At 43.5% G+C, this 23,751-nt stretch overlaps 1 protein-coding gene and 2 long non-coding RNA genes across 4 annotated transcripts; all 3 read right to left on the minus strand.

Moving 5' to 3' along the window:
- Positions 1 to 20: 20 nt before the first annotated feature.
- On the minus strand, positions 21 to 1,297 carry LOC129596336 (uncharacterized). Its single transcript, XR_008691414.1, has 3 exons — positions 1,052 to 1,297; positions 221 to 802; positions 21 to 30 (listed from the first exon to the last, which is right to left on the minus strand). It is a non-coding gene; the product is annotated as an uncharacterized LOC129596336 (long non-coding RNA).
- Positions 1,298 to 2,780: 1,483 nt separating this feature from the next.
- Positions 2,781 to 3,717, minus strand: LOC129596335 (uncharacterized). The gene is made up of 3 exons (XR_008691413.1): positions 3,472 to 3,717; positions 3,200 to 3,395; positions 2,781 to 2,881 (listed from the first exon to the last, which is right to left on the minus strand). It is a non-coding gene; the product is annotated as an uncharacterized LOC129596335 (long non-coding RNA).
- A 14,176-nt stretch (positions 3,718 to 17,893) lies between these two features.
- Positions 17,894 to 23,428, minus strand: LOC129596309 (uncharacterized). Of its 2 annotated transcripts, XM_055493548.1 has the most exons (7): positions 23,099 to 23,428; positions 22,034 to 22,614; positions 21,455 to 21,800; positions 20,601 to 20,953; positions 19,105 to 20,067; positions 18,695 to 18,738; positions 17,894 to 18,064 (listed from the first exon to the last, which is right to left on the minus strand). In XM_055493548.1, the coding sequence occupies exons 1-5, from the start codon at positions 23,309 to 23,311 to the stop codon at positions 19,335 to 19,337; spliced, it is 2,226 nt and encodes a 741-aa protein (XP_055349523.1). In that variant the 5' UTR covers positions 23,312 to 23,428; the 3' UTR covers positions 17,894 to 18,064; positions 18,695 to 18,738; positions 19,105 to 19,334. The 2 variants fall into 2 exon arrangements, with proteins under 2 accessions (XP_055349523.1, XP_055349522.1); XM_055493547.1 differs by lacking the exon at positions 17,894 to 18,064 and having other exon boundaries at positions 18,543 to 18,738.
- Between the last annotated feature and the right edge of the window lie 323 nt (positions 23,429 to 23,751).

The raw sequence follows: 23,751 nt of genomic DNA on the forward strand, positions 1-23,751 counted from the left end.
GATACCCTCAGTTTCTTTTTGCGCAAAGTTCTACGAAAAGAACAGCCGGCAGAGACAGTTATCAAATAAAACGCTCAAAATCCTACACACACGCTCACCGGCAGCTATCTGGTTACGGCTATCTTAAGTTTAACAACAGCTTCAAGATAGTTTTTATAAAGAAATTTTTCTGAAAAACATTCTCCAGAAAAAATCTTGAAAAATTTCTTCTAATACGTACCGAATCTTATTTTTTATCCATGTCGAGTAGCATTCCGTCATCCAGACGCCCCAGATGCGGCCGATACAGTGAACACTCAGCAGACAAACGAACAGTGCCCAGAATGGGAACGTTGCTTCTTCACCCAATTTGTTAACGAGGACCAGCACCAACACGCGCGATACTAAAACCACCGGCAGAGCGCAGACGATCAGCCACACCCAGACAAAGCAGGAATAATTGGCACCGAACAAGATTGAATGGAGCAGCAAAAAGACGATTCGTGAAGCGTTAGGGTCTTTATAAGGTGCCCCGTAATCTTGCCGGTTCCGGTCGTAACGGAATAACGCTGTGATGCGGTGGCAGTACGGCAGATGCTGGGTGAATCGCGGGAATTGCCAGTGACGGTTGACGAAGAGATACAAGCCGACGGACACACCTAAGGTGGCCGTTGTGCAGATAGTAGCGAAGGTTGCCACGTAGGCAACAGCGGCACGTGTTGTGCTGGTGGCGTACGCCTGCAGTCTCAGCAGGCGAAGTGGTTATGGGAGCGGACTGCTTCCACGCAGACACCATTCTGTCCCAGAAGCATCCATTTTCTCCCTAAACGATAGCATTTATTGCCATACTTGATTACTTAAGCGCTATATTACAAGCGCTAGGTACAGATTCTGTATTTATAGATTCGCACTTCGGAGATTTTTTCGAATCAGCATCCGCGTCAGATGAGCAGTAACATCAGCAAATTATCACAGCAAAACCCGACACTAAGCTAAGCTATATGAATTATCACAGCAAAACCCAACACTAAGCTATATGAATGAGAATTATCAATATGATAATCATACTCACATGTACGAAGTACAGCAAACTCAAGCCCGATAACGAGAACTTGCTGGGATCGACACGGGTTGCTTGCCACTCCGTGTAAATGCACGTCCCCAGTTTAACTGAAATTTCACAGGCAATCCACAGGACAACCAGAGCTTCTATCACAATTTCTTGATAAGCCCACGAGCGATTCTTATCGAGGCGTTGTCTTAATGTTTTCCGATATTTTGCCATGTTGGCCAAAGCAGTTATAGCGCGAAGAAACTTCCCAAAATTACCGTTAGCACATGGGTCTATTCTAGATTAAAGCTTGGTTCGCGATTTGCTGGGCATGCGTAGTGTTTGAATGCGGCTTGTGACTGACGCCTGCCGGTTACACTGCATCCTGTTTGCAGCTTGCTTGTAATACAGTAACGGGATACCCAGGCAAGAAAATTAATGCTCTCTCGGAAAGACAAATGCGGCTACAGCAGCTGTCGGGCCAGATCAATACTGAAACTGTATTGACAAAGCCGATTCGTACAGACACTATACGACTAATACGAGTATGCAATCCGTACTTCATTTGCACACATCGAAGTGCGTCATTGGCGAGGATGGGGAAGCGCTTGTTCCGCATCACCTGCATCCTGTTCTCATGTAGCAGAAAACGGCCGTCGGGCTTCTTCTGTGATCATGTTGAGTTTTTACACAATTTGAGCCGGTTTTTTTCTTCTTATTTTCTGGGTTCCCGTTCAGTTTTAGCTACGGAAGCATTTCCATGCACACAGAAGAATATGAAACAGCGCTCACCCATGTTTAAAGGGGAAGAGAATCCTCATAAAAAACCTAATTAAACTGCCTATGTTTTCGGTGCTTTTAAAATGTGTTTTCGCTATAAAACGGCTCTTCTTGTTTTAGGCGATGCTCTAGGAATAATGGATTATAGGAACGGTTGAAGTTTTTTGGGACAGAAAACGTTTATGCAAGCACAGAGGGCAAAGTACACAAATGATTATAATAATAATTCATAATTACTTAAGAGTCACGCAACACATACATATGTACACCAGCTGGGCAACTTCAAATTTTACCATACACTAACCGTAAACTTTCAGAAAGCTATGAATGCTATTTTAAAGAATGAAGAGAAAATCCAGCTGCTTCGCTGAGATTTTAAGGATGCGAAAGCTTGCAGCGAAATAGTTAGCTGAAATCCATTATTTTGCGACAGCAGCGCATGTTCTAGGTTCACCCAAAACCGGCTGCGGAGTTTTGGACGGCAGCACAGGGCGCATATGGAAATTAACGTGTTCCCGGGTTACGCCGCTAACAACCAGCCGGAATCCCACCGGTAAAGCCGGCGCGCGGTGTTAGTCCATCTGTTTCACAACATTATTAGTGCACCCGGCATTTTTCCATTTTTCTTCTTTTTGTCCGCTACCAGCTCCTTCTCTTCGTCTTGTTTTTCAGCGGCTTTACTAGCCCGCCTTTCTTTAAGCATTACACGTAACACACAGATGAAGTACCGGTAGTTCCACAGGATGTAAACCGTCAGCAGCAGCAGCAGACCGGGCAGCTGTACACGTTCCGGTAGAAAGAACCCTACCACCGAGTAGGGCATGATCAACCAGCTGATCATCTGACGCAGCAGCGTGACGATGGTGTAGTGTACGGTGGCCCACAGCGAACACACGCAAAATGGCGGCTGAAAATCCTGTATACCGCTATTCATGGTCAGCGTAGTCTGATGTTTATCTGTCTTGCTCATGGTCAGCATTGCATTCGTAGCTTCGGTTGGCGGCGGCAAGGACTGTTGGGGACCGGAGTTGCTCTTCATGCGACGTTTGTACGCGTCCCTGTACTGTTTGCCTAACAATAAAGATATGCACCTGTTGTTTTGTAAAATAAATGACTAAACAAATTGAAGCCGGATAGTTCAGTTTGCAGTCAAATAATCATTTAAAAAAGTTTTGAACAGTAGAAATATGCAAAAGGAATACACGCAAGACGCAGAAACCGGCAGCACTTGATTTGATCAAACAGACCAACGCTTGTCTGCGCAATATGCCAGAAAACGAAGCATCTCCATTTTTTTTATACGGCATTTTACCTACACTGCGATACTTTACTCAGTTGGTTAATAAATTATTACACATGTAAATGTTAGATTTAATAAAGATTACTTACAGTACGATAGAGTGCGATCATAAGGACGAGCCTATCCATGCCGTACCCATGCGTTTCCCAGATAAAATCTGCTCCACAACCCAGGCAAACGCAATCAGCGCCAGCACCGGATTCATTACAAATATCGCGGAAACTCTTCGAATCGGACGGATGGCATTTGCTGCACTGCGCAATGAAGACGATGGCGTAGGGGAGACTGTAATTATTCCCGATGAAGCAACATTTCATCATGCCTTAACCTAAACCATGTATTGTATTTTCTGTTTACTAACCGCTCCCACTGTTTTCCTTCGCTCCATGAAGTACAGTCTGTAAGCATCTCCGCTACACAATCCACGATGAAAATCACAAGTAGCATAAGCAGCGCTACGATGATGAGGACAACACAAACCACCACGGCTCCACCAATGCCGGTAACCGTCAGCGCTCCCGCTAAAAGAAGCGGTGCGCCACTGATCAGAAGCAGAAAGCTGCACCACACCAGAAAAAACCATTCCACCGCTGACGGCAATAAAGGGGCAGAGCTGGTGAGAGGTGCCGCGGTACTTGCATTGGAGATCGACAGTTGATCGTAAACCAGATCCGCCCAGTACGATAACATGGCCGTGCTTTGGGAAAATCCCTGAAATAACAGCACTTCGGAGGCTCTTGTTGGGTGCTCTGCGTTCGGTTTTTTTTATATGGTTTTGTAAATTTGTAGTGAATTTCTTCCAAAACAGAATATCACGTTTAGCATATTCCGAATTTTATTTTACAGCTATCAAAAGCATGCAAAACGAATTTGCATGAAGCATGACAAGAGACATACAGCATCTGTCGATCGTTGCTTACCGTTGTCGGAGTGGGCACACAGGACTCATGGCTCATGACCCGAACCCAGTAATCCCAGGCCCAGGGAGCATCGGCACGCATCGGAGTGCTGAGTAGGTGGTTCACCTGGGGAAAACGCATTAACAGCGGTTCCCCGATATTAGCGGAGACGACGAAGCAGGCCACAAAGAATGTTATCGTGCTATACAGGAACGAACGACCGTTTCGCCCTTTTCTACCATTTCTTGCTGCGTCATCCTTTATTTGTCCGGCATTCGGCTGATCATCTTGTATTAATGGCTTAGGCTGCTGCCCGACTCCAAATAATCGCCTGTACAGTGATCTACCAACAAATAAGGTCACACGTTAGAAATACAGGGCATAATCCAGTAGTTGCAGTATCGCAGTCAGCATTGTAATAACTGCTTGTAATGCGTAGAAAAACAGTATAATTTAAAATATTATTCCATTTCTGTTGGACCGCCCAATCAAAAGGCCATCTGACCAAAATATTATGTTGAAGCCGCCGTTAATTTCGGTTACATAACAGATTTGGTTTTTTTATCTGTACTCCGAAAATAATTTCTGCGCGTCATATGCGTATACTTCACATAAACGTCGAATCACTTGGCCATTGTTACTGAGCAAACAAAATGGGATATGTGGTGAGAAAGGAATGAAGTCCTGAATTACTGTGAGTCGTTACCTGCATTTGTTTATGATCCACACCGAATAGCATTCCGTCATCCACACTCCCCATATGCGACCGATGCAATGCACTCCCAGAAGAACCACCAGCAGTACACAGCTCGGGAAAGCGGCTCCCTCACCCGCAGTGCGCACGATGACCGCGACAAGAAATCCCGCTACTGTGACAACCGGCAGAGCGCATAAGATTAGCCAGAACACAAGAAAGCCCAACAAACACACGACTCCCAGGAGCAGATGGAGAAACAAAAACGGAATCCAGGAGGTATGGTGGTGGTTTGTATCATAGCGCAAAAACGCCGTAATGCGTTGGCAGCACGGGAGATGCTTCGTGAACCTCGAGAATTTCCAGTGACGATTGGCGTAGAGGGACAAACCGACAGACACCCCCAAGATGGCCGTTGTGCAGATGGCAGCGAAGGTGGCCACGTAGCCGACGATGGCACGTGGTGCGCTGACGCTGGTCACGGCTGCGCCATGGGAGGCGATAACGGGAGTTGACTGTTTCCAACTAGCCACCATTCTATCCCAGAAACATCCACTTTTGCCCTAAGCAGTTGCAATACGTTATGGTTTCTAGTTGTGGCTTTATTCGAACAATCAATACCGCAAATGGTATCAGAAGGTGATACTTCTACGTCTTTTTAAATAAATCGATAATATCTCAACGACGATTAGTATTTCAAAGAAACGCGTGTTCAAAAGCACCCAAATTTGAATTTATAAAAACACATACGTTATTCAACAATCTAATTCTTACGATTATGGCATACGAAACGCCATGAACAAAACCAGTCAGTATGTTGGGATCGACGCGGGTTGTTTGCCATTCAGGAAAAATACGTGTTCCCAGTTTAGCAGAGATTTGACAGCTAATCCAGAGAACGACAAGGGCTTCCACCATAATTTCTTGATAAACCCACGCATGGTCCTTATCAAGGCGCTTTCTTAACGTTCTTCGGTGCTTCTCCATTACGACCAGTTACAGAGTAATGAAAGAACCTAAAAGGAACACAGTTAAACAGAGGATTTAATCTAGATTAAACCCACATCTCGGAAGTGTCGACGCTCTAGCAGACTACGGCAACTTATAATAAGCGCCTCCGTAGCGTTAACCGTTGCATGTGGTCCTGTTTGTTTGCCTCATACTGGAAACGCATCGAGGTAATTGTGTACGAGTTTGGCTGGGCATGAGATTTAAAGCAATCTGGTGAGATCAATATCGACTCCTCGTAACCGTTCGATTCGTACGTCCGCGATGTAAAAATGTTAAATTGCAATGCGTCGTTGTTATAAGCTGATCCAGCGGATACCGTGTGCCGCTGCTAGGTAAAATCAGGTAGATTCATACTTCCCTTTCATACTCCCACACGCAAGGTTTTCATCTATCCTGGATGTGGGATACTATTTTTATTTCAGTCACAGCCAATATGTCGTGCTTGCGTAGATACCGTAACCGCAGCCGCACGAGTTTAAACCAATGCTCAGTAAGTCAGTATTACGTAACTTAATGCAGAGATGTCCTTAATGCAGAGTACAATCTGGGGCGATGACCGCTTAATGCTATTAAGCGGATCACTGCCCCAAACTGCCCTCTGCATGTCTTTTTGCAGAAAATCCGTCGACAGTGAGATGCGCTGCTGTTTGTGTGCTCTGTAACTTTCAGGGCTTCGTGGATTTGAAAAGTGTTACTTTGCCGTTTTCGGTATAAACTAGAATAATACTGCACTTGTGACTTGACTGACCATCTAACAGTACAATCGATAAGCATGTGATTGCCAACCGATGGGGAATTGCAGTGTGTATAGTGTCCACGGTCCAGTAATGCATGAAATTCTACAAGGATAAATATTTATTTGCACCATTTTATGACGTAAAGTTGCTGTAATCCATTTTAAACAATGGCTGAAGAGGCAGATATGGTATACAGCTAATGCGATCATGCGAACAATTATGCAAATGCTTTTCTATTTTAGCAAACGGAAAACTACAGTATAAGCAATTACCAAAGGAAAGAATTTATTTAAGAAAAATTACTGAAGTATATTATGCGAAGCCTCTGCAAACCACAGGCCCGCTATAGGTTTTTTCAGTTGCAGCTGCGGTGTCGTTCCGAAAATGCATAAATCTGCTATTGGCACAACCACAAAAGCAGAAAATGTAAATTACTGCGTAAGGCTCAACGATATTTCGTCGACCAACACTCCGGCGACCGACACAATGTCGGCCACACTACATCGATCGTTACAAGGGTGACGACTAAGATAAACATAAGAAAACAAAAAAAAACGTAAGAAAACATAATAAAGCATAAGAAAATATAGGAGAACATAAGAAGCATAAGGAAACGTAAGAAAACCTAAGAAAACTAAGAAAAGAAAATCAAGAGGATTTAGGCTCATTTAGCTACACACTAGCTCAATGTCGTGACGGTTCGATATCATGTCTGTTCGACGACGTGACGGTTGACGAAATGGTGAGTCACCACTAAGTAATACTTCAGCGATGTACAGTCTGCAGTGCGATGCAAAGTTACGCGCAGTCTCGCAGTGATAGGGTCGCCGGATTAGCGATGATGCCATTCATGCCAGTTGTTGGCTAGGTGGTATGGGTACCCGTGCATGTTGTCGCCGCAGGTACTTTCCATCTTGGCATGCTTGCTGTTGGAGCATCATCCACACGAACGTGTAACGACTTCATTTTTCACCTTTATTTTTCCCGATTGCGCCGTTTTCTCCCGTTTCTGTTCTTCCTGTTGCTTTTCGGCGGCATCATCAGCGCGTTTTTCTTTGCGCAGCTGCCACGCAGTGCGAATCATTTCGCCATAGTGCCACAGCAAATATGCCGTCAGCAGCCACAACAGTCCGGGCAGTTGTAAGCGTTCTGGCAGGAAGAACGCAACAACGGGAAACGGCAAGCTTACTCCGGCAATGTTATTTCGCAGCACTACGATAGTGGCACACTGCACATTAGCCCATAACGAGCAAACACAGAAGGGTTTGTCGGTTATTTCTGAGTTCTTCTGTGAGCACATTTTTGTGGCTGGTTCTGGCATGACCGCCTGCTGTTTTGCGCTGCTTGCCTGGAGGTTTTCCGAAGTGTTCTCGTCCAAGGAACCCTCTGCCTTCTGCTTCTCCGAATGGTCAAGACAATCTCGAATACTCGCTTCGATGCCATCCTTATTGCAATCTGCACAGTGACGAATATTAGGGCCTATGTCGTCCACGGAACCGTTTCGACCGTCTGGGTTTAACTGACCGTTTTCCATGGTATCATAGTCGCGGAAATGGCTAAAAAAAATTCAAAAATTATTTCTATAGCGGGTTACATCCGATTAGCGAAGTTCAATGCCTTCGACAGATGTTGCTCATCGAATCAGGATCAAAATTAGCATGTGGACGTGTTTTTAGTTTCAGACAATAACCGGTTTCCGTCGACAGGCCCTAGCAGCCGATCAGATTTTCAATTGTAAGCAGACCCATTTGGACATTTGCGCGATAGTTAATACTGCGTACTATACTTACGTAGCACGCTCCATCCGGCTTCTCATTTGGGGAAAAAGTGAGTTGACAGCGGCTGCCAGGGCTTTATAGAGAATATGCAAGATAGCATATACAATGGTAACTGCGGAGAATATCAGACCAGCCGCTAGAATTACGACCACGACCAGCACCTCCAATGTTACTAATAAAGCTAATGGCGCATCACTTAGTACGACAAGGATGCCGGTCCACACCATGAATATCCAGTCCACCACGGGCGATAACGATGGGGCAAATCCCATCAAAAGAGCAGACGTGCTAGTCGTGGAGGCACGCAGTTCGTCGTATGCAAGATCGGTCCAGTAAGACATCATCGCCAGGTTCTGGGCAAAACCCTGCCATATAAATCAAAAGGTACAAAATTCTGCCAAGTATACAATATTATAGGTTTTAGGTATAATATATCTGTATTTTGCATCGAGCGCAGCGAGTTGCTGCAATTAGCGGAAGTGACCCGATGCATGGTGCCCAATTTGGGTACAATAACGAAAACTTTCACTTTCGCACACTCCCAAACACCTTTTTGCAGGCTTAAACTTTTCAAAACCTTATTTCGCCCATAATTTCCCAAACAGATATTGCGCGCACAAACGGCTTTTACAACAGTGCATACAAATCATGATTTGTACATCATGATTTGCAGTCTATAGCCAAATGATCATTTGGCTATAGATTGCAACAAAACAATGCGAGAAGGTGCTTGGAAGTGCGCGAAAGTAACAGTCGTTAACTATTCTGCAATTGACTTCATTCACTGATATAATGGGATGTTATTCACATCACAGGTGCCATTATCGCTTGTTGAAGAGCCGTGCTGCGATTTTTAAGAAACAATAGCGCCAAATTTGTTTTACGTAATATGTTCAAATATGTACATAAAATCTTCGAGATCTAGACATGTTGTACCAGAATTTCTTTCGCAACTTCGTCGAATAACATTCCGTCATCCACACTCCCCAAACGCGGCCAGTACAGTGTACACCCAGCAGAGAAACAAACAGCACACTGCAAGGAAACGCGGCTTCCTCACCGGCGAATCGAATAATTACTGAGACCATTACTCCCGCCACTGTGACAACCGGCAGAGCGCAGACGAAACACCACACCCAGACTAAGCATAATATATTGACTGCCGCCAGGACGAAGTGCAACAGCAGGAAGATAATCCATGAAGCGTTGGGGTCTTTATAATCCGCCCAGTAATCCCGTCGGGTCTTGTCGTAGCCGAAAAACGTTGTGACGTGGTGGCAATACGGCAGATGCTGCGTGAATCGCGGGAATCTCCACCGACGGTTGACGAAGAGGGATAAGCCGACGGACACACCCAAGATGGCCGTTGTGCAGATGGCCGCGAAGGTAGCCACATAGCCAACAGCGACACGGGCTGGGCTAGTTTCGACCGCCATACTACCACCATCCGCGGCGATTACAAGAGGAAAATGCTTCCAGCTGGCGACCATGCTGTCCCAGAAGCAGCCATTTGCTCCCTAACCAAACAACAATATCAGTTTTTACATTTCCTCATTCTCGTAAATTTGTAACATGGCAGAGAAGAGCAATATTTCGAGTTCAACCCATGACGTAAATCACCAATAATATTTCAAGGAAAAAATGCGTTCGAATACACCAAGCAAACTTTAAATTCTCGAAATTCAATTTTTGATTTATTTTTTACTTCCATTAATTTTTATTATTACATGTATGATTCTGTAAATTTGCTGGAGATTGCTGTTTCCAAGTTTACCCCCACGCAGTCGTAAGAGAACCGCCTAATTCCCTAACAACTAAAATGCAACTCTGCACTCGTACTGCTGTGGTAATGGCTTCGCATTTCACCAAACGTAAAGATAAAACTTAGATTACTTCGACATATATAGTATATCATTTATTATCATGTACGCATGATGCGGCTAATAGTAACACAGACTGTGACGGGAATACTGCTCATTTTGTAGCAAGCTCAGTACTTGCAGCAAAGTTAAAGTCGTCGAGACAGAAAGTAATTTTTTTCGGAAAAACAATTCAACAAGACATTTATTAATTTTCGATATTAAAGAGCTTTTTCGGAAGAACAATGCAATCAAGCATTTAGCAATTTTTGGTTTTAAAGAGCTGCCATTAGTTTACAATGCTCACATTCAAAATGCCCAAAATGATACCATCTGACAAAGTCAATCGGCTGGGATCGACGCGCGTTGTTTTCCATTCCGGATAAATCCGCGTTCCGAGTTTAACAGAGATTTGGCAGCCAAACCACAAGACAACGAGGGCTTCTAATATAATTTCCTGGTATACCCATGCACGGTTCTTATCCAAGCACTGTTTGAACGTCCTCCTATATTTTCCCATTGCTGCAAATTAGCAGTCTTGGTGATCCTTCTCAGAATACAGTAAAAACGATGTGTCAAATTTAGATTAGAGCCGGTTTTTTATGTGCTGCAAGACCGCGCACAAGCATTTGTGACTGATGCTGGCCGGAAATGCGCCTGATCCTGTGGGCTCGATGCAAAACAGCAGAGAATGTAGACAACATGAGTAATGCGGCAAGCCCATGGTTTACTCTCGCAAATCTGTTATATTCAATATTGACTTGACAGATCCGCACCATCAACTCGGAACACCCGAATGAGTACGTACTATGTCTTCAGTAAGGCGTACAAAACGCGCAAAATTAAAATTATGTGAAGTGGTGAGTTATGAATGGTGATCTATAATTAGTGAATAATAACTGCTGATAGATTAGTGTTGATTAGAAAATGGTGATGTGAAAGTGATGGTTTGAAAGCGGTGATTTTGAGTTAATCGGTAATTTATATGCGTGAGTTCAGAGCGGGGAGTTAAGAGCGGTGAGTTCAAAAGTGGTGAGTTTAAACTACTGATGTAATAGTGGTGATTTGAATGTGGTGACTTAGTAACGTAACTGGCGCGTTGTGCACCGGAAAAGCGATTACGACGTTTGTGGTTCTGCTGAGTCATCTGTGTCTGTCATTCAGCTGTGCTAGTTTTACTGTTTGCACTTTACACTTTACAGTACTTACTTGCGATTTGCGAATATGCGTCTAGCTTTTAAAACTGGATTCTTCCCGTTCTTCCCATTTTTTGGGTTTCCTAGGAATTTTTTGATTCCTGCGGCAGTTATTTGATTTGTCATTTGGAAAATGGAAGTTGATGGAGAAGTTCTGGAGAACCTTCCAGTACAAATAACATTTCCATTTCCAGTACAAATAACTGTCACTTCCAAAAAATACGTTAAATTCCACTCACTCATTGGAACTGGTAGGGTGGAATGGGAATTTACAAAAACTCAGAAAAAATTCTAAGTCCGGAAATTAGGCTTCCGGTTGACGAGGCGGCAGTCACGTTGCTGAATCACCACTCTATCATCACCACTTTTTAATCACCCCAGTCTTATCATCATTGTTAAATCAGCAGTATCTAATCAGCACTATCTGATCAGCACTATTTAATCAGCACTATTGATTCACCATTTTGAATCACCACTTAAAGATCACCGAATTAATTAAAATCAACAGTTATTAATGAAAAGTTATTATTCACTACCTATAGCTCACCACTCATAACTCACCACTTCACGTAATTTTAATTTTGCGCGTTTTGTACGCCATACTTCAGGGCGGATTGTACAATTTAGAACTAATTAAGTGGCGGCGTTATTTAATCAGGGCTGACTCAGCCTGACTGCTTTTCACTTTGGCTTTGCGGCGAAAAACGGTCACATAAGCATCGTTCAGTATTTCATGCCATGTTTTCTACAGCATTACGGTATTGTACTGGACAGTGCGTAATAATAGAGAGGCTGTGGAAGAAAAGATCGGGCGATGAAACACTTAGGAAAGCCGTAAACGCAAAGTTACAGGATGGGGATATAAGTGGCGCTGTAAAAGTTTTAACATCCGACGATTCTGTTGCAACGGTTTCGGATGAAGTCCTGGCGTCGCTTAAAGAAAAGCACCCTAATCCCCCTCCTGATATGAATTTCCCCTCGGCGCCTCCTGGTGGTACTCCCCCCGAGTTCTCATCGGAAGAAATCAACACCGCGCTGAAATCGTTCCCTGCTGGCTCTTCAGCCGGCCCCGACGGCCTGCGGGCGCAGCACTTGAAGGAACTTATTAAAGTCCCTGGAGAATGTGGTGAACTGCTCCTGACAGCCCTTACCAAGCTAGTAAATCACATCGTGTTCAAACCCATTCCCGACAGCATCCGTACGGTACTCTTTGGAGCCACGTTCATCCCATTGAATAAGAAAACGGGTGGAATTCGGCCCATAGCGATTGGGTGCACCATCAGGCGTCTTTGTGGCAAGCTGATTAGCAGACGCGTGCAGTCAGAAATGGGGAGTTTGTTTCGTCCCGTGCAGCTGGGCTACGGAACTCAAGGCGGAGCTGAAGCAGCTGTACACGCAACCCGGAAGTTTCTGCGAGCTCACCCAGCCAGCCCCACTGTTTTGTTGAAGCTTGATTTTCGAAACGCTTTCAACACTATTCGGCGCGATATCGTTCTGGAGGAAGCAGCTGATAAATTACCGAAATACTTTCACTTCATTCCTCAGTGTTACAGGGATTCCTCCACATTATTCTGCGACGAAACGACTATGCTGTCTGCCCACGGAGTGCAGCAGGGCGATCCTCTTGGTCCGTTGCTGTTTTGCCTCGCCTCCAACAAGCTGTCGAAAAGTCTCCAGTCCGATCTCAACGCATGGTATCTGGACGATGGGACGGCTGGAGGAGACCCAGAAGTGGTTCTGGAGGATTTTATTAGAGTTTGTGATGATGCGCCAAAAATTGGTTTAGAGATTAACTTTGCAAAGTGCGAGTTGTATATTTATGGCGGGACTGAAGCGGAGCAGCAAGACATCTATGACCGATTTACCGTCGTCGCACCTGGAATTCAAAGGATGACTCCAGAGACGCTGGAACTGCTTGGTGCTCCTCTTACGGACTGGTCAATCGGCCGCTGCTTGGACGGCAAAATTGACCAAATCAAAAAACTGACAGACTCACTGAGCGTCTTGCCGGCGCAGCAGGCGCTATTCCTCCTTAGAAACAGTCTATCGCTCCCAAGGCTTATGTATACGCTAAGAGCGGCCCCTTGCAACAAATATCCGGAGAAGCTAAAAGATTTCGACCACGTGATTAGGTCGAAAGCGGAAGAGATTACGAATGTTAATATGGATGAATGCACATACGGGCAAGCTACTCTGCCGGTCCAGTGTGGGGGCTTGGGACTGCCTAAAGCCGAAGAAATCGCAACGCCGGCCTATCTCTCCTCGCTATATTCGACCGACAAATTAGTACGCACTATTGTGCCTGAAGATTGCCCCGATGATCGGTCTGACGTTGAGTTATACTGGCAGGAACGTACAGGAAAGGGTGCACCTGCGTTAGAAGACCGGAGTAACCAACGCTTGTGGTCGGATATGCTGACTGCCGGGAAACTGGACGCCTTAATGGAGAGTGCCAACGTTATTGCATCTGCTCGTCTGTTGGCTGTCTCCACTAAGAATGCCAGTGCCTGGTTGCTTGCGCTACCGGTTGCTAGCCTTGGCACATTGCTGGACGATGCCGGTCTGCGGATCGCTGTTTCTTTGCGGATGGGTGCACCAGTATGCAAGGAGCATAAATGCCGTTGTGGGGAAATGGTTGACGCGTTTGGCTTACATGGCCTGTCGTGCATAAGAAGTCAAGGAAGGTTCAGGCGGCACGCCAGTCTGAACAGTGTAATCCAACGGAGTCTGGGTTCAGCAAAGGTGCCGACAATCTTGGAACCGCCCGGACTGAGCAGATTAGATGGGAAACGGCCGGATGGCTTATCACTCTTTCCTTGGAAAATGGCCTTCCTCTGATTTGGGATGTGACGGTTGTTGACACGTTCGCTACGTCGTATGTAGCCAGTTCATCAGAAGCCGCGGGATCTGCAGCTGATGACGCGGAAACACGAAAAAGAAACCTTTACTCGGAACTGACTGATCGACACTTTTTCGAACCAATCGCCCTCGAAACGATGGGAAGTTGCGGCGGTAGTACCCGTCATTTCATCAGCGAAGTTGGCCGACGCATTAAAGAGCAAACAGGAGAAGCGCGCGCCACCGAATTTTTGTGGCAACGTCTAAGTGTGGAAATTCAGCGCGGGAACGCTGCTTCTGTTCTGGGAACGGTTGGGTGTTCTAAACAGCTTGAAGAATTGTTCTTTTTGTTCTAAATTGGTTTACCAAGTTCAAGTGTAAATGGCTTTTAGCTTGTACAATTTGTCAATAAAGTAATGTATTTGGCTGTGGAATAAGTACATCTTTACTATGATAGGAAAAATTGTGTAAATTCTGTATACCGCCAAATAAGACTCATTGGAAACACTTATAGAGAGGTGCACCATAGATAATTTACACGTAATACAGAGCGTTACTGCTCCGACAACTATGATATGACACAGTACAGTAAATACAGACATTCGTCTGTTCACAACCATCACCTGAGATTGTCCCATGAGTCCGTGAGGTAAATGGCTACTTCACGCGTATTCTGACCGGTATCTGTTACAGAGTTGCTATGCCTATCACTGCTTGTATATGATGTACCCATACATTATATCCAAAAATCTCTATGATTTGTATGTATATACATTTATTTGCATAACAAAAAATTGTGTTTAAAAATTGTGGCTTGGTGCATTTACATAAGACAATAATTAAATTTCTTAAAACAGCCGCCAAATGCACGTACAAATTACTATATATAGTAGTTTTGCACAGACTCCAGCTGCCAATGTGAACGTATCCAAAAATAGCCGGACGGTTCCGAAGTAAATTCTTGCAACTCAATTCCATCACTCCTCTTTTGATTTAATTTATACGTTTTCAAATATACAAGACATTCTAATCTTGTAGTTTTCTTAATCATGATTCCGTATGGTAAGAGCGCTAGCGCCACCGACATTTGTATATTATTGCTCACACATGCCGAACCTTCCGGCATGACGGATCGGCACGTTTGAGTTATCTAATTGTAGTAAGTGCGTCATTCAGACTCATGTTTTCAGAGGTAAGACTGCGCTTGTAGATTGGATGTATGAAAGTGAGGCATACAGTCAAAACATGCCCGCTTTAAGGCAAATTTTAAATCTAGTCGCGACTAGACTTACGATTCGGCATCGTTGACTCATCCATGCAGCCTGCAGCAGTTTTAAATGGCGTACGCAGTTTCATCTCTGGAATATCTGAACTAGGACTTGCTAAAACTAGGTCTTGTTAAAAATAACTTCTACCATTATTGCAAACCGTCATTAATAAGTTAGAACACTAGCGGAGCGACTTCTTGTTAGGACCATAATAAAGTTTGAAACCAATCTAATTAAGAAAATTAATTAATTTCAGTACTAAGTACTGTACTAGTTATAAATAATTCATCATGTAGATTTGTTGGCTACTGTGAAGTGATCAACAAATCTACATAGTACTACTTTTTGCGTAGTAGAGTGCAAGAAGTTAGTGACCTTTGCTTGCATGCAAATTAATTAAGTACTCTGTACTCGTAGCAAAATTTTCAGTTTTTGCGTTCCTTATACAGTGCTGCCCGTAACGTATGATACGTATAATTTGCCGTAAACGCTTATATATCGCAGTCTGTTGCTTCGTTATCGCGTTATTAAATGCTTTTCCCTATACATCTTCCTTATTACTAATAGATTTGGTGCCTTAACTGAATCTGGGTCTGAGTCTGACCAATAAAACTCTGAGTCTGACAACTAAAAGTCAGTCTGACTACATTTTAATTTTATGCTATTCTTACGTTTTCTTATTTTATTTCTTATATTCTATATTTTTCTTATGTTATATCTTATGCTATCGTGTGTTATTCTTGAGTTTTCTTATGTTACTCTTATTTCTTACGTAGCCATAAACAAATTTTTATTATTTATACCTTGGGTCAATGCGTACATGTCTCGGGGCCCGGGGTACCATGTGTGACTCTAAATTTTATACGAACGACTTCTAAGACCGCTCGCGAAGCAGCCGAACAAACGTTTTGTTGGATAGGGCAAGAAGTATAAGTCTATCGTTGATCGTTTCTGTTTTGTATAAACCCCACATAAAGTGCAGAAACACTAAAAGATTGCTGATTATCTCGAATTTCGAACCGGAAATGACCATATGACAAAGAACAAATCGTTTTCAGTGCAGTGCTTCAGCAATATGACGTTTTTTAGATGCGGGTTTGAAATGCTAAATGCTGTGTTCATGTTGCTTTCTTACGTAATAGAAAATTGTTAAACCTGTCTAGGCCACAGCCCCACCGGCCAGATCTTAAATCTGGATTAAGCCCATGTATCGCTAGTTTTTAGACGTATAAAACAGGCCATAAATGCCATTTCAGCATTAAGGGTTTTGGCTCGGTACATAGCATCAAATTCGTGTAAGCCCACGGCAACGGCCCGCGCTGAACCTTGGATTCGGATTCGGAGTTGGATTACTCAAACTTGGATTCGGATTACTCAAACCTGGATTCGGATTACTCAAACTTGGACTTGGATCCATAACTTGGATACATAAGTTGGATTACGTAAGTTGGATTGCTTAACTTGGATTACTTAACTTGGATTACTTAAGTAACTTGGACAACTTGGACTTCCTAAATTGGACTACTTAATTTAGGACGATTTCTCATAATGTTTTCGCGTGATTATTATTCCGTTATTCTCAGGTTATTCTAAGGTTATTCTTAGGTTTCTTAGGTTTATTAGGTTATGAGAAACCTTAAAACGTTCGAGCCGCAGAAATTATCACACTTTAAAACTAATAGCTAAACAGTATGGCGTCATTGGAGGCATTTTGGGTGATGACCTTCAGGGAGGAAAAGTTCATCCAGAAGAGATAGCATACAATGGTCTCTCCTGATCTATCATTCGCTTGTAGTTTTCATCACATTTGTCGGCTCGAAAATTGTTCGGTTTTCTATTACTTGAGAAACCTAAGAAACCTAAAAAAACCTAAGCAACTCCAGAAAACTAATATACCTAAGAAACCTTAGAAACCTTAAAAATAACCTGAGAATAATAGAAGGAAGAATAAGCACGAGAAAACAGTATAAGATAAGAAAATTATGCGTGGTAATGCTATGAGTGTACTGTGCACAGTCCCTTCCCATGTTAATTGGGGCAAATTCTTCATTTGATCTTATTTGCTGAGCGAAGCTCGCCTTGTACAAGCTTGTCCGGTAATTTCCTACAGGTTCGTAAAGGTACAGCTAGCGCGAAGTTTGCGCTTATAACGATGGCCACTTCACTACGTTTATCGAATTGCCTAAATGCGCTCTGCAGTCAGATTGTCACTTACTGCACCGACCATTTTCTAGCTACTTTCCGCGAGGCAGTTACTATTATTCTCCTAAATTATTTGGCGTGCAACAAGCCAGCAGCCAGCCAAATGCATGTTACGTGTTTAAACACTGTGGCGGGGCGCGCCGTAGTGTGAAGTTTGGCGTAACACGCAAATTTGTGTAATTCGCTGTACAGATTCGTCAGAAATTACCGGACAAGCTTGTACATATTGAGAAATAAGCTATTTACTGGAAAACGTAATCCAAGCCCCAAGTTAAATAGTCTAATTTAGGAAACCAAGTTGTTTAAATTAAATAATCCAAGTTAAGTAATCCAGATTTAATCCAACTGCGAATCCAAGTCCAAGTTTGAGTTATCCGACTCCAAGTTTAAGTAATCCAACTCCGAATCCAAGTCCAAGTTTGAGTAATCCAAGTCCAAGTTTAAGTAATCCAACTCCGAATCCAAGTCCGAGCTTCAGCGCGGGCCCACGGCAACTTTCGATGTCGCGCACTCTTAGACACTTTTTTACATTGACTTCTGTACTTGTAGCCAAACGATTGGTTAACTTAGGCGTGAAATCTGTTTGCGCGCGCAACATCCGGTTGGAAAGTTATGGTTAAACCAGAATTTCAAAAAGTTTAAATGCATTCAGGTGTACCAAAAGTCTCGTTTATGGACCGATCTCCTTCAAATATTGCACTTAAATGCACATACTTAACCATGAAAATCGTTCTTACACCGATCCACTTATCTGGCATGTTTTTTTAAATTTTAAAATTCATTTTAAAATTCGAAAAAAATCGTGGAAGTCTGGTCGGTGTAAAAACGATCTTCATTGTTATGTATATTTACGTGCAATTTTTGAAGGAGATCGGTCCATAATGAGACTGTTGGACCGCTGGTACACCTGAATGCATTTAAACTTTTTGGAACTTTGTTACCCAGATAACTCCGCAACCGGATGTTGCGCGGAAAAACGGACTTCACACCTACGTATACAAATGTTTTGGCTACAAAATATCATAAAGCAATGCAAAAAAGTGTTTGAAAGTGCGCGACAACGAAAGTTCCCGTGGATGTACACGTATTTGGTGCTTTGTACCGGGCCAAATCCCTTAAAGCGGTGCTGCCCGATCCAGTATGCTGCTAAAAATAATCAGACAAACGTGGGATGATGGGATGCTGTTTCATAGTAGTAGTATATAAGAAACATACTGTTGAGTTTTAAGCTATCTCAAATGTACTGCTGCTGTTAATATATCAGACATGCGATTACCGGCCAGTTAGGGACTGCAAATTGTCCAGTAGCACCGTATTCTAAATGGATGAATATACGAGTATATAATTGTACCATTATGATTTTATCATGTAAAGTTGATCTATTCCAACCAGTATTTGAAGATGCAGTTCACAGCTAATGCGAACCATAATGCAAATATCTACTTTTTTTAAGCAACGGGAAACTATAAACAATCATCAAGGAAACGAATTTAGTCAAGCGAAATTACTTACATAATGCGAATCTTCCGGGAACGACATATGCGGTGTCCCGTTGCAGATTTTTCCACAGCGTTGTATCTGCAGGGTCGTTACGAGCTCTTCGTAATGAGAATGCATAAATTTTGTATCAGCACAACAAAAACTATTCGGAAAAGCTAAAAATGTAGTAAATATATAATACGTCAGTGATCGAGGGTATGCGATGCGACGTTGCGCCCATTCTCGCAGCGGAAGCGGCCGGGCTACTCGAGCGGGTTAATGATGATGATGCGAGTCACGGGATCCGGTTGGGTGATGTTTGTATCAGAAAATGTCGTTGACAATGGTAGGCAGGATATCGGAGTGATTTTCGCTACACCATCTTCCACGCAGTTGTCACAGTCTTCGGCTATCTCCTTAATTTTCTCTCCTTTCGCCATTTCCTTCCGTTTCTGTTCTTCTTCGTGTTTTTCGGCGGCATCATCGATGCGTTTTTCTTTGCGCAGCTGTAGCAAAATGCGAATCATTTCACCATAATTCCACAGTAAATATGCCGTCAGGAACAATAGCAGTCCGGGGAGTTGTAAGCGTTCCGGTAGGAAAAACGCAACAACGGGAAAGGGCAGAATCACACCGGCAATGTTCTGACGCAGGAGTATGATAGTGGCGCATTGTAGGTTGGCCCATAACGAGCACATGCAGAAGGGTTTTCGGATTATTTGTGCACTTTTCTGTGCATAGTCTCTCTTTTTGTCTGAGGCCAGCAGCGCTGCCTGTTGTTGGGCGCAGCATGCCTGGGACTCGTCAGAGTCGACCTCGCCCAGGGAACAACCTACGTACTTGTCATTTTCCGACGGTTTAAAAGGAGTCTTTTCGATGAAATCTTGATTAGTGTGTTTGCAGTAGCAAGTACCAACACCACCGTCGTCCATGGAACCATCTCGATTTTCCGGGCCCATCTCACCACTTTCCACAGCGTCATAGTAATGGATATGGCTAAGAAAAATAACATCCGCTTACAGCTAATTAAAATTTTAGTGACCTGGACTTTGCTGGACTGGACAGCTACTACTCACCGGCTAATGGTAAGCGTTAATGTCCGTGTATTTTTGTGTTTTCAGTCTCATGCAAAAAACTTTTTTGTTAAAAAGTTGCGTAGGTAACAAAATTTTAATCGTGACCCGACGCACACCATAAAAAGTGGTTTTTTAGCGGTATTTTTACTGTACACAGCGCAAGTACAAGTATGTGCAAGCTCAAGTACAAGTATGAGTACAACTGCATGTATAATATTCTGTGTACAATTTGTACGTATCTATATTGTGCGTGTATCGCACACGTGGCTGTAGGCTCTGTAAAGTGAGTGTAAACCGAGCTTTGGCTTTGAATATACAACATAATACAACTGCGGGTGTGCGTGCTACTTTACAGTAGGCAATGACATTACAAAAATGTCATTTAGTTCCTGCGTGATGATTACTTAATTAATACTATTACAGCGTACGAGTACAGTTACCCTTATTACTTACGTTACGCTCTCCATCCGACTTCTTCTTTGGTGAAAAATTGACTTGATAACGGCAGACACGACAGTATAGAGGAAGTTCAGGACGGTAAGCACAAGGATGACCCCGACGAGTACCAGAATAACCGCTATAACCACGCCTATGATTAAGGCCTCCATCGTCAGCAGTAAAGTAACTGGTGCATCGCTCAGCACGACCAGTATTCCGGTCCACACCATAGATATCCAATGCACCAGGGGAGACAACGATGAGGCGAACCCCATCAGAAGGATGGATTTGCTAGAAGTGGAGTCCCGCAGTTCATCGTACGCAAGATCCGTCCAATACGACATCATCGCTAGGTTTTGCGCGAAACCCTGTCATAATCAGAGGTCCGCCTGAATTTCATCTCAGAAATGTTCCTGCCAATTATCTTTAATATTATTAAACTCATTATCCATTGCTGAGAATTTGCTTTGCAAGTGTTACCTCAGCCACTATAATGACATCGCATGATAATTCTTAATTGTAAGACTACTTGTGCAAACAGTTTGCATTTGCATTGAGTTCCCTCAGTTTATGCTAAACATAAGAGTGTTATAAAACAGCCCAGATTTTTGTTATTAAATTAAAATCTATAGAAGTTCGGTACTTCTTGGTTTATCCATTTTGTTTCTTCGAAATTTGTAAGGGAAGTTTCTTGAACAAGATCGAAGTCTTTCTGGACGCTTCGTTTTTAAGGACATTTTAACGGGGTTATGATCTCGTACAACTAAACTGGGAAACTTATTTAGAAATTCGAATTGGTATATGTATAATCAACGTTGGCTTCGGTTGTGATTAGGGAGACACTAAAATCTGGCACCGGTATTGCTTACTGTTTGCGGACTGGGTCTGCACTGTTCCACCGTCCGATTGACCCTGGTCCAGTACGTCCAGTTTGTTGGTGCGCCTTCTGTCCCGCTTGACCCACTGCTTGTCAGCGCATCGCTCACTGTACTAACTAGGTAGTCAATTTGTGGAAACATCATGAACAAGGGGCGTCGCACATTCCCATCAACAATCGCGCAAGCAAAGAGGAACACGAACATACTGTACTGTAGCAAGTGTCCACGCCGTGCGCGCCGTTCTTTTATAGGCATATCCTTCTCCATGGGGTGCGGCGATCCGCTTAGAACTACCGGGTGTGCAGCGAGCTTGGTTCCGTCCCTCCATCCAATAGCACTTAAAAGCATAACAAAAAGAAAAACTTCAGCATTTTCTCTTTACATGTACTGTATTGTTCTGTTTGTACTTATAAGTTGCTGCAGTTGCAAGTGTTCGGCACTTCATTTTGTTTACGCTGATATAATTTAAATGCCGTTGTCGCTGGTTGAAGGACGGTGGCGCGATGTTTTTAGCAACAGCTCATAGGTCCAGATCTACTTGACGCATTACGCACTTAAAATTCTATGTACCCGAATTTCTTTCGTAACCACGTCGAATAACACTCCGTCATCCACACTCCCCAGATGCGGCCAGTGCAGTGTACACCCAGCAGACAAATAAACAGTACACTGCAGGGAAACACGGCATCCTCACCGGCGAATCTGATAACTACTGCGACCAATATCGACGCCGCCGTAACAACAGGCAGAGCGCAGACGATGCACCACACCCAGACAAAGCATAACGTATTGACGACCGCCAAGACCAAGTGCAGCAGCACGAAAATGATCCGTGAAGCGTTGGGGTCTTTATAATCCGCCCAGTAATACTGCCGGTTCTTATCGTAGCGGAAGAACGCCGTGATGCGTTGGCAGTAGGGGAGATGCTGTTTGAATTGTGGGAAATTCCAGCGACGGTTAACGAAAAGAGACAAACCGACGGATACGCTCACGATGGCCGTTGTGCAGACTGCAGCGAAGGTGGCCACGTAGCCGACAACGGCACGCCCTGTATTGTTTGTTACGGCCACGTTTTCGTTACCCGTTGCGATTACTGGAGGAGTCGGTTTCCAGCTGGCAACCATGCTGTCCCAGAAGCAGCCGTTTTGTCCCTAACCAATCATTAATATTTACAATTCGTGCCAGCGGCTTTCCTCGTAAATAAAATGTATGTACTATCATTACTATGTATATCTATACAATTGTGCAGTGTGATGCTGATGCTTTTAATTCGGTAGCAGCTCATGCGTAATCAAAAAAATCATTAAATAGACAGATCACCGATGTGTGTACAGTACATCACCAGGTACGAAAATACGTTATAAGATGTGTCTACATCAAAAATACAGTATTACATATGTGTTGTACATCACCAGATCTACTGCAATTTTCTTTACTTTTGCGATCTACTACCAATTTTGCTGTTTGTAATAGTTTTAATATCCGTTTAAGGTTTGGCTTAAACTATCAGTGAATGCAGCAGCATTAAGCTCGACGAAACTAAAAATTTTTCGGAAGAATAATTATAATAAAACATTTAATGCGAACTTGGGTAATCCTCCCCTGCAAAGAGCTGTTAGAAGTTACAACACTTACGTTCAGAACGCTTAAAAGGACATTGTCCGAAGTAGTCAACCGGCTGGGATCGAGGCGCGTTGCTTTCCATTCTGGATAAATTCGCGTCCCGAGTTTAACGGAGATGTGGCAGCTAAACCAGAGAATAACGAGGGCTTCCACTATAATTTCCTGGTACGCCCAAGCACGGTTCTTATCCAAGCACTGCCTGAACATCTTCCGATATTTCCTCATTGTGGAGGTTTAACGAATCTTGGAGAACGTTCTCAGAATACAGTAAACAGAGGGGTCTAATTTAGATTAGAGCTGGCTCTCTGATGTGTTGCAATATTGCGCACCAGCGTGTTGTAACTGCAGTGTTTAACCTTTACGCCTGAGCCTGTTTGTCAGATGAAGAACAGCAGAATATGCAGGCAACATGGGATGTAAAGCGGCAAGCCCACGGTTTACTCTCGTAAATCTGGTAAAATCAATATTGACGTGACAGATGCGCCATCAGTTAAGACTACCCATGAGTACGTACTCTTTAAGGTGGATATACTTTACAGCCACCATTTTACCACTCTTAATAATTATGACATGTGCAAATAATACTCATTCGTCTGTTCGTAGTCACAATCATCCCCTGAGATCGCATACGGTGCGGTAAACAACTTACTGTACGTATCGTGAGC

Source organism: Paramacrobiotus metropolitanus, unplaced genomic scaffold, assembly GCF_019649055.1.
Source record: "Paramacrobiotus metropolitanus isolate TYO unplaced genomic scaffold, Prichtersi_v1.0 Parri_scaffold0000088, whole genome shotgun sequence".
NCBI lineage: Eukaryota > Metazoa > Tardigrada > Eutardigrada > Parachela > Macrobiotidae > Paramacrobiotus > Paramacrobiotus metropolitanus.